The 13,543-nt window shown below is 46.9% G+C and overlaps 1 protein-coding gene and 1 long non-coding RNA gene across 2 annotated transcripts; both read right to left on the reverse strand.

Annotated features, from left to right (window-relative positions):
* Window positions 1-2,025: 2,025 nt before the first annotated feature.
* On the reverse strand, window positions 2,026-8,418 carry LOC130393466 (serine/threonine-protein kinase SMG1-like). Its single transcript, XM_056604151.1, has 8 exons — window positions 8,375-8,418; window positions 7,119-7,267; window positions 6,767-6,783; window positions 6,474-6,714; window positions 5,936-6,080; window positions 5,480-5,630; window positions 4,778-4,898; window positions 2,026-2,161 (listed from the first exon to the last, which is right to left on the reverse strand). The coding sequence occupies exons 1-8, from the start codon at window positions 8,416-8,418 to the stop codon at window positions 2,121-2,123; spliced, it is 909 nt and encodes a 302-aa protein (XP_056460126.1). The 3' UTR covers window positions 2,026-2,120.
* Window positions 8,419-8,498: 80 nt separating this feature from the next.
* Window positions 8,499-10,782, reverse strand: LOC130393274 (uncharacterized). Its single transcript, XR_008897095.1, has 3 exons — window positions 10,662-10,782; window positions 9,024-9,185; window positions 8,499-8,598 (listed from the first exon to the last, which is right to left on the reverse strand). It is a non-coding gene; the product is annotated as an uncharacterized LOC130393274 (long non-coding RNA).
* Window positions 10,783-13,543: the final 2,761 nt, after the last annotated feature.

A 13,543-nucleotide genomic window follows, 5' to 3' on the forward strand; every position in this document is an offset into this window, starting at 1 on the left:
CACCCCACCTTCGAACGAATATTCGAACTTTGAATAAAAAGTGACAGCCCTAGTGGATAATGTTTAAAGAAAAATAACGTTTTGCAAAAAAGTGTCTATGATGGACATGGGCTGTTATCTCAATCTTGCCGTTGTTTTGAAACATCTGCATCCGCGCGTGTGCAGTGTGTGTATGCACGTGCATGTGTGTGCGTGCGTGTGTGCATGTGTGTGTGGTGTGTGTGTATGCGGTGTCCTGCGCTGCCCTTTTCTTGAAACGTCTGCATCAGCACGCCCGTGTGTGCAGTGTGCATGCAGTGCGTGTGTGTTCGTGCACGTGAGTGTGGATTGTTTGTGTGTGTGTATGCTGTGTTTATGTGTGTGCGTGCGGTGTATGTGTGCTAACCCTATTATTATCACTAAATCTAACAAAAACAATATTTAACATTATCATTGCTATTAATACAATCAATGATATGATTATACTGTATTGTAATTCTGTTTAGGAGGATATGATTGAGACTCACTGAAGCGCAGGGAGATGAGGAGAATACTCAGCAGTCCGATGCTCACAATGACAGTGATGTGAAACCATAGAGCTGTTCAGGGGTAGGACACACACAGACACACACACACACACACACACACACACACACACACACACACACACACACACACACACACACACACACACACACACACACACACACACACACACACACACACACACACACACACACATACGGTCACTTCGGCTAAAAAAGTTTTATGAACATAAATCTTAAATGTATTTGGAGGAAAACATACTTTTTTGGATCATTGTTTTGGACTGGATTATTTCTTTTAAATTCTGTATAAAAGGGGCACCTACCAAATCTTCTCTTCCTGGTCTCCTCCCGGTCCAAAGACGTGTCCTCAGGTTCCTCAGAGAGTCCAGGGTCCGGTTCAGAGATGGTGACCATTGTTACTCTCTGACGGCTTCCCCGGCGTCTGGACTTAGCCTTCTTCTTTGCTCTACCAGCTGGAAAAACAACGTCAACTGTGATCATTCTGACCAATTATCAGCGTGCACTCCGATACCATCAGTGTAAGGAAATGTTTTTCTTCTACTGCACACAGACTCACGAACGCACTCAAGCACACGCACACGGAGTAATGTACACACTGATATATTCATACTGCGTGGCTGTCATTCACAGTCCAGACTCCCTACGGTCTGCAGAATCCCTCCCCATCTTGAAGAAACACCTGAAGACATCAACTGAGAACACCTCAGTAAGTGATGACTGGTACTGTGGCTCTCGTGTTTAGAGCACACTTAAGCAGAGCAAGAACTGGTCTCTAGCATAAATGTTATCATTCCCTCATTATTGACATATACGCGCTCATAGTTATACAGTAATACACACAGAATCACATACGTACAAACACAGTAATGGAGGGGGGACAACATGTGGCCTGCGTGTCACCAGGGTCTTTCACATCGGCCCATGCAGAAAATATGAGGACATGTATTGTGGGATAATTTGAGATATGGTCATATTAATGACAAACTTTATAGAATTATGTTAAATTCATAAGTTCACCTGATATCGCTTCAGTTAAATGAGCAGCCATTATTAAAACACAAAATTGTTGATTAAATAAACCATTGTCAATCTAATGTTACGTTGCACTACCATTAATAATAAGTCATGAAAAAACTAAACTTGCTCCCTAAAGATACTCTGCACTCTGTTCCACGTATATAACGGACATATAACAGGAAACACACAACTACTTGAGATGCCTATTAATAGTCCGTAACTCATGGGCGTAATCTCACGTCAAGTAAGGTAAATACGAGCTTTTTGTCTCAAACACACACATGTCTTTATTTAGGAGAATAAATCTGTCTATACGGTCACTGGTTCATCAGGTCGGCCTATTTGACTTAAAACTTTTTCTAAAAGTACATTTTAAACGTATGCAGATGAAAATACATTTTTTTTAGTGGATCATTTATTTTAGATCCTCTCTAAAGGGCACCTACCAAATCTTCTCTTCCTAAGCTCCCTCCGGTCGAAAGACGTGTCCCCAGGTTCCTCAGAGAGTCCAGGGTCCGGTTCAGAGATGGTAACCATGGTTCCTCCCTGACAGTTTCAGATATGTCTGCTCTCAGGAGTCGGCTCTGATATATCAGCTGGAAAAAACACGTTGAATGTTTTAATTCTGAGCAGTCGTCAGCCTGCAATCTGATATCATCAGTGTCAGGAAGTGACAGTTGTCAGAGTGAAGACACTCTTATCAGATGTCTTCAGTTGACACACAGACTCACGGACGCATGCAAACACAAACAAGATAATTTTTCATTGAATATAAAGACACAACATACATAGCTATCAGAGACGTGTAGTGAGGCCCGTGGCTGGTGAGGCACTGACCTTTTCAGAGTCAGATTTGGAAAATATATGAACCCAACCCTGTCAGAAATGTTTTTTTAAATAAACAAACTGATGTAGTGCACTTGACTGCTTAAAAGAAGACAACTATGGAAGCATATATGTAGCAAATGGCAATGCAATTGACAATTCGTTATGCAATTTTATAATGTAATTTTTAAATACGTTATTCAAAGTGTATTTTAATATGCAAAGGGACAATGCAATCCTCAATTAAATTTGCAAAAGTTATTACAATAAAAATAGAATAACATTTTGTCAAATTCTTGAGTTCCTTTATTCAAATTGAAAAGCTATAGCGTCCCCGTGATTGCAATCCACTTCGCCACGCTCCGTGTGTTCAAATCAGATCGCTGGATTCAGGCCCCCCGTTGTATAATAACATTTATACAACGGGGGGCCTAAATCCAGCGATCTGATTGGTTCCTAACTGTTGTATAATGAGCGTATACATAACTGCTATGATGCCCGATCATTTTGTGAAAGTATCACTCCGCGCCTTGAAGTGGAAACAGTTACAACCGTTCTCTCGGAGGGACGCTAAAGTGTGTTGCATAGCGAGCGTCGTGCATTTTGAAGGCAGCCAGGAGGGACTAGTTTTTTGTATTCTTTAATAAAACGGCTACTTTGACTTTCTTGGTTTTCTTTTTAAATGTAGTGTTTCTATGACTTTCGTTTCGCCATAACAGTAACCGTTGTATAAAAGCAATAGATCACTTCCAGTCAGTGGCATGTGCTCATTATACACTGTGAAGGGGTCGCCGGCCCTCCGCTGCGCGTCGGGGCCGGACAACGCCCCTTAACAGTGGTATAATGAGCACATACCACAGCCTGTCGTGATCTATTGCTTAAATATATCTATGGTCGGGAGACCCACCGGTGTGGAGATACCCTTGGAGGCAATAGGAAGTGACGTAGTTCCCGCCCAGACGCCGATGGCTGATACGTTTGCCACTTTGCATATTTACTTTTTGGGAACAACGTTTTGGATTACGTTTTGCCAAATCTTTTGCAAAGCGTTTTGCGGATTGAAATGTCAGTTGAATATCGCTCCCACGAGCGTGGCGAGAAGTGGATTGCAATCACTGGGACGCTATAGCTTTTCAATTTGAATAAAGGAACTCAAAGGAATTTGACGAATGTTATACTATTTTCATTGTTATAACTTTTGGCAAATTTAATTGAGGATTGCATTGTCCCTTTGATATTAAAATACACTTTGAATAACGTATTTACAAATTACATTATCAAATTGCATAATGAATTGTCAATTGCATAATGTAATTGCAAATTGCATTGCCATTTGAATTTTGCTACATATATGCTTCAATAAATCACAACGACCGCCTCCTTATTATAATACTGCAGCATAACGCCACCTGGTGGACAAAAGTCGCAAATCCCGGAGATGCCGTTGCCTGTGCAGGTCTTCAACTTTCAGGTAGTTGTCAAAATGTATTATTATTTTCATGTCTATCGTGAGAACACAGATTTAAATCAATAGGTAATGGTGCACTGTGCATTCACACCAAATAACCCGTGCCTCGTAGCCTGACTCATACATAGCAGTTTAGCTGTCGTTGAATTGCCTAGAACGCTAACGTTAGGCTACCACAGGCTACCTAAGTTATCTAGCATTTGCAGTCCAGCTAGCAGATGTGTGTATTCATAAACGTGACAAAAAGCAATATCCTCAGGATTAAACGTGTTTAAAATCCGTCCTTTGCGTCTTGAGTCCTGATCCAGGAAAGCAAGAACAACACATTTTGGGTTCCTCTGAAGCATAACGTTTGCTAGCCTTACTTTGTGTGATACACCTGACACGCTAGCTAATGGAGCTTTCTAATGTTGATAGCTGTAACTTGCTTTGTGTAAAGCGATCCCTCCCCCCATTTGATTAGATGCGTCTAGACCACATCATTACAAGAATCCTCAAAAACTCAAGATAGGGAAATAGGAATGCTAATTGGCGTATAACAACACTAGGCAGAGCTTAAACTACATGACAATATGTATGTGATATATTATGTTATATCTATTCCAATACAAGTGGTCTTCTAAACGTTTTTAGAAGCTAACATATAGTACATAATGAATGTCTCCGTAGCAGATAACTATCTGGGTGGGATGTGATTAGTATGGTAATATGTCCGACCAGGATGGCTTTGAATATAAGGTAAGAATATGTAGTGTATGCATTAAGCCAGAGGGCAGCAACAGGACAGGCACACATCTGCTTCCATCTGGGGTCAAAACACGGTTGATATGGGCTCGGTTGTAGGAAGACTCAAACGTTTAAAGACCTACATTGAGTTTCCAACACAAAGATGGCCGTACGCGTTGTGCTTCCCTCTTACCTTTGAGCTTGAGCAGGAGCCGCCTCTGGAACACCGTGTAGCGCAGGGCCTGGAGCCAGGGCTGCACGTCATGCTGCTTACAGGAGCTCAGGGCCTCGCTGTCCAGAGGGATCACACAGTCCTGCGGAGCAACAGGAGGACAGACACAGACAGTCATCCTCCACTGGGGAGAGAGAGAGGGATCACACAGTCCTACGAAGCAACAGGAGGACAGACACAGACAGTCATCCTCCACTGGGGAGAGAGAGAGGGATCACACAGTCCTGCGGAGCAACAGGAGGACAGACACAGACCGTCATCCTCCACTGGGGAGAGAGAGAGAGAGAGAGGGATCACACAGTCCTACGGAGCAACAGGAGGACAGACACAGACAGTCATCCTCCACTGGGGAGAGAGAGGATCACACAGTCCTACGGAGCAACTGGAGGACAGACACAGACAGTCATCCTCCACTGGGGAGAGAGAGAGGGATCACACAGTCCTACGGAGCAACAGGAGGACAGACACAGACCGTCATCCTCCACTGGGGAGAGAGAGAGAGAGAGAGGGATCACACAGTCCTACGGAGCAACAGGAGGACAGACACAGACCGTCATCCTCCAGACACAGACACACAGTCATCCTCCACTGGGGAGAGAGAGAGAGAGAGAGAGAGGGATCACACAGTCCTACGGAGCAACAGGACAGGAGAGGGGCGCTCACCTCGTGTCCGGTGAGGGTGCTGTCCAGGGCGGTGATGCAGTGCAGCTGCAGGGTGGACACGCTGGGGAGGCCGCTGGCCAGCGTCAGGGTGGAGAGGCGCAGCGGGCCCAGGGTGATGCGCCCAGTCTGCTTCAGGTAGCGGACCAGCGTCCTGCGGGGCAGCGAGGGAACCCTTCAGGGACACGGTGGAGGACGCTTCGGTCCAAGGCGACACGGTCACGCTGAGAACCAAAGCGGACGCGCATCTAGACTCGGGGCGCTTCGGTACAGCGCAGAGCGGTACCGTAGCGGGAACGTAGGCTACTTAAACTCCTGGCTCCCACACGTTTGTCTTAACGATAATGCCTTTCAAGGTAACCTCTGGTTAGGATACTTCTCTACACTCGTGGGGGATAGACTGACGGAGCGGCGGGTCACGTGACGCGGCAGGGGGGGCTGTGTGACGCCGGTCCTTACTCGGTGCTCTGCGTGGCCTTGTGCTCCGGCGGGCTGCTGGCGACGCTCATGGCGCTGACGGCACTGCGGAGGAGCTGCACCTCGATGGCCTTCTGGAGCTCCGAGGGGTCCAGGCTCAGCACCGAGGGCAGCAGGCGCTTCAGATCTGACCCCAGCACGGACGACACCCCCAGTCAGACGGGATAGACACAGAGCAGGGGAACGCATACTAGTGAACTATGGCGACTAAAGGAAGAAGAAGAAGAAAGATGATTAGGAGGAAGGGGTGGGGGGGGGGGCACTGAGATCACCCACATTGATGCCTCCTAGGGTTGGGGTTTGGGTCGCTAACTACATAATACACACACACGACTCAAACTGACGACTCAAAATGTGTTCAAACTCGTCCTAATATCTGAAAAGAGTATACAATACAGAACAGTGACCAAGCGGAACGGCTTCTTTCAGACTAAAATGTGCCACCCCCAAAACGAAAGTGGACCCCTGCCAGCCGTGTGCAGGGCGGTGTCCAGCGGCGGAGAGACGGGGGGGTAGTTACCCAGCTTGTCCTTGGCGCCGGTGGCGCTCAGCAGGCTGCAGTCCTCCCCGGGCAGAAGCTCCAGCTGGGCACCGCACTGCTCAAAGTCCCCGTCCTCGAAGTGGCTGAGGGCCTGTATGTAGTTGAAGTCCATCTTGAGGTGCACCCCGGTCGGCGAGGAGTTCTTCTTGAGGGCCTGGACGCTGGCCTGCCACTCCTGCACCGAGGGCCAGTCGCACAGGGCCACGTAGCACTGGCACGCCTTGTTGGCAGTTGAGCACCTCCGAGGAGCACTCCGTGGCCTTCAGCAGCACCGTCTTCCTGCCCTCGCCTGCACGGACGGATGAAATTAATAGGTTCAAAACACAGACCGCCGCGACGCAAAGAAAAGATAGCCATGTTCTTCTAGACCACACAGCATCGATAGCGTTCTGCTTTCCCGTCACCAAACAGGTAATCAGTCCATGTTTGTCCCAGGGCTTTGTTACATACTAGATTCAGAATCACCACTCACAGCGTTAGCGGTTGGTTATTTCTGTACAACATACTGCTGCTACCCATTAACCGGCCACTGCCAAGGACACCGTTCTAATCATAGATCATCAGCACTTCTATAAATTGTCTGCAGTTGATAATGGTTAATGGTTAATGGTTTTGTGTAGCGACCGTTGCCCGTGTGCTTGGGGCTGGACACCGCTCCGCTGCTGCCACTGGAGGAGGACAGCTTCAGCAGGCGCTCAGAGCCCAGGATGGAGCAGTCCGTCCCCGTGACGGCCGTCAGCTGCTCCTGGTACTCCACCGCCGCCCTCTCAAAGCTACGGCACAGAGAACACACAGCACAAAGAACGCTGAAGGAGGGTGGAAGGTGAGGGGCTCAACCGCCTCAGTACCCTGGGGACAACCCGTCCTCCACGACTGGGTTCTGTGCCACGCTGCCCTGTGTGGATTATGTTAAATTAAATATGAAGTCACTACAAAGCTACGTAATAACTAGTGATGCGTCAACCCTGCTGAAGTAAACCCTTGCGTTATAACTAGGGATGTGTCGGTCGCGACTGATTCGTTACAACGAACGAATCCCGAACGTGAACGACAAAAACTGGTTCCCCAAAACAAGAAGAACTGGTTCTTTGATTCTTTTTTTTTAACATCAACCAAACATATGGTCACGTAAATAAAATATACAAACGAACAGAGCTCCGTCTCCCCGCGACTTATATTGATTGAGTCTACAACTTCCTCAAAGATTCAGCCAATGAGAGGTAGCAATGGTGTTGGAATGGCACCTGGGTAAACCAATGACAAGGCGGTACCGTCGAATATGCGCGCTTTCTCTCTCTGACGTATCTTGGGTCATACCATTCGACTCATATAATCCCCCTACATTTTTTCGAAAATAGACTTGACCTCCATCTGTTTATTGGATAAACGCATTTCCCAATCCCAGGAGTCTTTGCTCCATTCTACGTCAATTTAAGAACAAGGAAATTAAACTGCAGTTCGTATTTTTTATTTGTGACCATGCAAGTTCTGTAATGCCTGAACAATGAAGAATTAAATGTAAAGTAAAATAAAATTATAAATGTAAAACCATGAATGAAATATAGAGAGTAAGCAAGTGGTATAAATATTGGTGGGACGTTTGACATACTATATAGCAGGCATCTCCAAACGGCGGACTGCGGTCTTGACGGTCCTATCCGGACCCACGACCAATTTAAAAAAAAAAAAAATTAAAAAAAAAGTTTTTTTATTTTTAATTTTTTTTAAGATGTAATTTGACGTAACGAACGAATCAAAACGAACGAATCAAATAAACGAATCGTTATAGTGAACTGAACTGAAAGAACTAGTTCCCGGAAAAGAATCATTTTGCCCATCCCTAGTTATAACCAGACTACGTTTGAACTACGCTGAGCTACTGCAACAGGCCCTTGGTACAGAAAGACGCAGATCCATAATCCATAACCCCCGTGTCTGTCCTCCAATGACGCCCGTTAAGCAGCAGGCACCCTGCAGCCCTTACCGTCCCTCGGCCCTGCCCGTGTTGCAGAGGTTCCAGGCGGCCAGGCCTTGGATGGCCTCGGGGCAGCGCAGCTCGCAGAGCCTCGACCAGCATCATCAAGGGCACCTCTAGCTCTGGGCCCTGAGCGAGAGAGGGGGGGCGGGGGTCAGCCTCACTTCAACCAGGAACACTTAATGTCCATGAAAGCAACAGTTAGAAAGGGGAGGTTGGATTTAAGAGAATTGTTTGAGTGTCATTTGTTAGGAATGCCACAGCGATCCAAATGTTTTCAAGTTGACGGCCCTAGCCTCAAAATGAGACAAATTTGACAAATGTGTTTTGAAGCATATTTTCCCAAATTGATTTGAGGGAATACATTTGTCTGTCAATCACAGATTGTGTAAAATGCAACCCTTCTCATTGGCCGAGAAACAGAGAGGGAGGGAGCAGACCTGTTTGGGTTCAACTCTTACCCACCCTTAATTCTCCCTCTCTCTTTACAACTCTCATAATGGAACCTACAGGCACCTTTGAATGCGTTGGTCCCTGCTCCGTGCCCCACGTACCTGGGTGTTGCTGTTCTTGATCTCCGTCATCAGGTCGAAGCCGTGGCGCACGGTGACGGCGGGCTGGCCCGAGAGCAGCCCCACCCTCATCAGCGCCAGCCGGATCCGGGTCAGCCAGTCCTGGCACGTCTGGCGGTTAGTGTAGAAGAACGTCCGTATACCCTGAGGAGGGAGGGACACAGTGAGATGATATACCACCGTCACTCAGCTCACTCCGATGTGAACGAACTAGGGCTGGGCGATATGGGCCAAAATGAATATCTCGATATTTTTTTACTATATCTCGATACACGATATATATCTCGATATATTTTGAATCTCCTCTAGAGCACATCATAAATGCTCGATTCAACCATGTCTGGCATAATGTTACGTCAGTAATAATTCTAGTATTACTGAAACATAAGTCTGCATGTAGATTACATGAAACAACATATTGTTTAAACTCATTAGTGCTTTCTATTGGAACAATTTAGAACTTGCACATAAGAAAAGGAAAATCACAGCAAGTTAGATTTACCAACACAGCATTTATTCAAACCGTTAATTATTTATTAACAGTTTGAATAATAATTATTATATATACACTGCCAGACGAAGGATCCAGCGCTATTCTTTTTCGAAACCAAATCCTCAGTTTCCATCCTTTTTTCTCTCTCTTGCTGTTCTCACTCACCGGTCGGAGGTACACACACCTACAGCAGCGCGCCTTCCAGACTACGTCACACACGCGCGTCCATGAGAATCTCGTGGACTCGCAATGGGCGGGGGGAGTGAGTGTGTTTAGAGAGCCACAGGAAAGAGCGAGAGAAGGGAACGCTGTGCGTCAAACAAACCCCAAGAAGCCCAATCCCTATGAGAGCTCCCCACGTTACGGCCATCAGGAGGCGCACAGAGCTTTTGGCCGTGATATTATATAAACAATTGTATTATATTATATATTATTATATATATAGAGCCCCGGGAGTCGCAAACGGCAACAATCACTTTCTCCTCCGTGCCGCAGTTCACCCCGGACTGCACTGCACCGAGTTTGACGGTTGAACGCTGGTTGGCTGTTACGTTACACATGTCACTCAGTAGCCACTCTGTTGAACGCTGATTGGCAGATACGCGTCTCTACGTTCACTTTGTATGAGATCTTGTCGCCCCGTCGCGTGAAAGCACAACGAGTATGCCGGCGGCGGCAAAAAGAAACATTGCGTGCCAATTTATATTCGATGTTCGCGATAGGGGCATTTTATACATCCCCTGGAGAACATCTCGCGATACATCGCATATATTCGATATATCGCCCAGCCCTAGAACGAACCATCTGAAGAAGAACTGTAACGTGGTATTAACCCTAACCCCATACCCTGAGGAGGGAGTGACACAGTGAGATCGGCTTCGACAATTTTGCCGATTAACTGCAACTTTTCCCCAGAGTACAAACAGTTTGGACACCCTGTTCAGAACAATCACAAAGCTGCATGTGGGCTCAATCACCATTGCGTTACAGTAGCGAGATAATGACTTAACAGACATTTATTGGCATGAAACGCTTCAGTTTCCCCGCTCTAACTCTTCACCACGGGGTGTAAGTCAGGGGACGTTCTGCCCCTCAGTATCTGCTCCTCCCCCCCTGCCCTCCCTCACCTTCGATGGTCTGGAAGGTGTCCTGCGCTCGGCCCAGTGGCGTGCGCAGCTTGGAGAGGACGGTGAACTGCGCCGCCTCCCACACGGCCCACTGCCACAGCACCACCTCCGTCTTCAGCAGGCCGCGGGGCACGCCCCCAGCCCCGCCCCCGCCGGCCGCCGGGCCCCCGGCCCCCCGGCCCCGCCGGCCGCCGGGCCCCCGGCCTCCCCCGCACGCTTCTCCAGCCACTGGCAGCTGTGGTACAGACGCTCCAGCCACGGGTCCTTACTGCGGAGACCGACACGCACACAATTATTATGCAACCACTTCATTTCGGATGCTTTTGTGTACAGTCTCATTGTACCTCGAGACAGCTTCCTCCCTCCGCCCAACTGAAAGGTGGTTCAAATCTAACCTTCTCATACCGTGGTAAACATTGGAGACCCTCTTCCCAAGTCCCCGGGGGGTACCAAGCTAACCAAGCTAGTATGCCGTCAAGAGCGCACCGCCATCCTCAACAACCTCCAAACACGTCACACTCGAGGAGGACCTCGGCCTGCAGCTCTGTGCTCACCCCCCGCGGTGCACGGCTCCGTACAGGATGAAGCTGATGATGTCGCTGAAGTCCTGCGGGTGCAGCGTGCCACTCGGGGAGCGCCCCATGTGGCGACGGATGGTCATGGAGATCTCCCCCATTTCTGGGTGGCTGTGGTTACTACGTGAAAAAAAAAGAAAGACACAAAACATCAGGAACATTGAACAAAGCTCCAAAATCAACCCTCTGCACCCATTGGCCAGCAACTCTACCCTTCGATGGACACTACGTATTGATTGGACTAAAACGGTTTGGTGCTTTGCTACCTCGTGGCACCCTTAAGGAGTCCTTATGTTTATTATGGGAGGTCTCACTTGTTCTTTGCGCTTTAAAGTGGAAATGAAGCAATGAGAACTGCGACCATTTTTTGGTTGCTTTTTCATTTTTGAGAATACATGGATTTTCATTAAACCTGAAATTCAAGTAGTTTCACTGGAAAATGAAATGTTGATAACGACTTTCGCAACTAGGGCGCGGCCATGTTTTAAAAATGCAGGCGCTAGGTCATCAGAATGGTTAGCGCTTTCAAATAAACATGTCAAATCTTGGAAGAAGAACAGGGGGGTCATTTTGTATTGCCCCTGGATGTTCAAACAAATATTATCGGGTAAAAGAGTGGTAAAATAGTTCATTTCCATGTCATTCCTGTCAAGAAGCCTAAACTGCTCCAAAGATGGTTAGCTGCATTAAAACGCCTCAGCCCCCGAATGGGATGAGGGCAGAGAGTATGTAGCGACCACTTTATAGAGGCTGATTACATTGAAGAGGGAGCTTTTGCTGTCCCACCAATCAGCTGTGCACACCCAAATGGCACGACAATTACATGTATCATGAAATGAACGAACTTTAAGACAGCGTGGTAGCCCAGCTGCTGCACCCGTGTACTACTTTTCATAGCTGTAAACAACATCCTGTGGACGGGCAGAGCCGGGAGATGTCAGTTATTATCACCTCCAGTAGCCGCGTTTACATGGACACATCTGTTCCGCATAGAGTTCTATGCGGAACAGAAAATTATCATGTATACGCCTCATTCGGAATACAATTATCTGTTCGGCATAGATTCTATGCCGAATAGAAGAGGTGGTGTAGTCCGTTTTAATCGCCATGTTCACTTTTAAGCACACCGAACTTCACCGCTGTCAAGGAAAGTGGATTTATTGCCTGATTCACGTCTTTGTTATTACTCCGTAAAAGTAGTCCGGTAAGCGTGTCCGGTTGCTAAGCGACGGGACATGGGTGTTTATTAATGACGTGTTCGCGTATCGTAGTGTCCGTGCGCGTCCGAGGTAACTGTAAATGAGTAGGCTACTAGTAGTACTTTTGCAGGCTGAACGTTAAAATACTTCTTAACTCAGAGAGATGGCAGCTGCAGTAGTTCGCAAATTGACCTTCAAGGATTCCTGGTCACTAAATTCCTGTAAGACCACTCTCTCCCACCAGTCTTGGCTGCGGACTCGCATCCAAATTCCTCTTGTTTGCGGCGGAGCTTGGGGTTAATATATAATAATACGTTGCTGCGCTGTCCTCCTCCTTCTTAATTGAAGCAGCAGGCAGAGAAAAGCTCTCGATAGTGATAAGACATCCATTATGTCGCCGCCGGTCCAGAGATGTGTCAGGTGTGCGCGAGAGACACAACGGACACTTTTGTTACTGCCATGTATACAGTACATTCGGAACACATTTTAGGAACAGATCTGATCCGCATAGAAATCTATGCGGATCAGATGTGCCATGTAAACGCGGCTAGTGAGGCTATGAGCCGCTATGTAAACAACATAGAATGTTACCAACCATTCCCGTGACGTCATCGTATTCTGAAAACAGAGATGGCAGGGCACAGGCTGAAAACATTATAATTTATGCAACTTGTTTGTGCTTTATTCTGAATAATGGTTCATATTTCCAACTTTATTTGTATTTATGGTATATTGAAATATTTAACTAGTGCTATAGACATCTGTTTATTTGATTGCTTCCTTTCCACTTTAAGACCCTGATCGAGGGCTACACACTTAAATAACACCACACTGTATACACCCATATGATATATGCGCTGTCTTATGAAATTGGCATTGCAAAAAAAGTTAATGCGGCAGAAAAATAAAACCGACAGAAGTAAATGAGAAACGTAATTGCATCTGTGATTCTGTAGCATATAGAACACCCGTACAGAGAAATACAATAGTATGTGTTCTATGGACTCAACCAAAGCCCTAGCACACACACACAACTTATAATAATAATAATACATTTAATTTAGAGGCGCCTTTCAAGACACCCAAGGTCACGACCTTATAATTGAGG

The sequence above is a fragment of the Gadus chalcogrammus genome, chromosome 12, assembly GCF_026213295.1.
Source record: "Gadus chalcogrammus isolate NIFS_2021 chromosome 12, NIFS_Gcha_1.0, whole genome shotgun sequence".
Lineage (NCBI taxonomy): Eukaryota > Metazoa > Chordata > Actinopteri > Gadiformes > Gadidae > Gadus > Gadus chalcogrammus.

Coding starts and splice junctions, on each gene's coding strand:
- LOC130393466 (XM_056604151.1), bottom strand. CDS start 8,418: ATGGATTATGGATCTGCGTCTTTCTGTACCAAGGGCCTGTTGCA. Junction 4,899..5,479: donor GCACCCTCACCGGACACGAG/GTGAGCGCCCCT, acceptor GTTGCTCCGCAG/GACTGTGTGATCCCTCTGGA. Junction 2,162..4,777: donor GCTCCTGCTCAAGCTCAAAG/GTAAGAGGGAAG, acceptor TGTTTTTTCCAG/CTGATATATCAGAGCCGACT.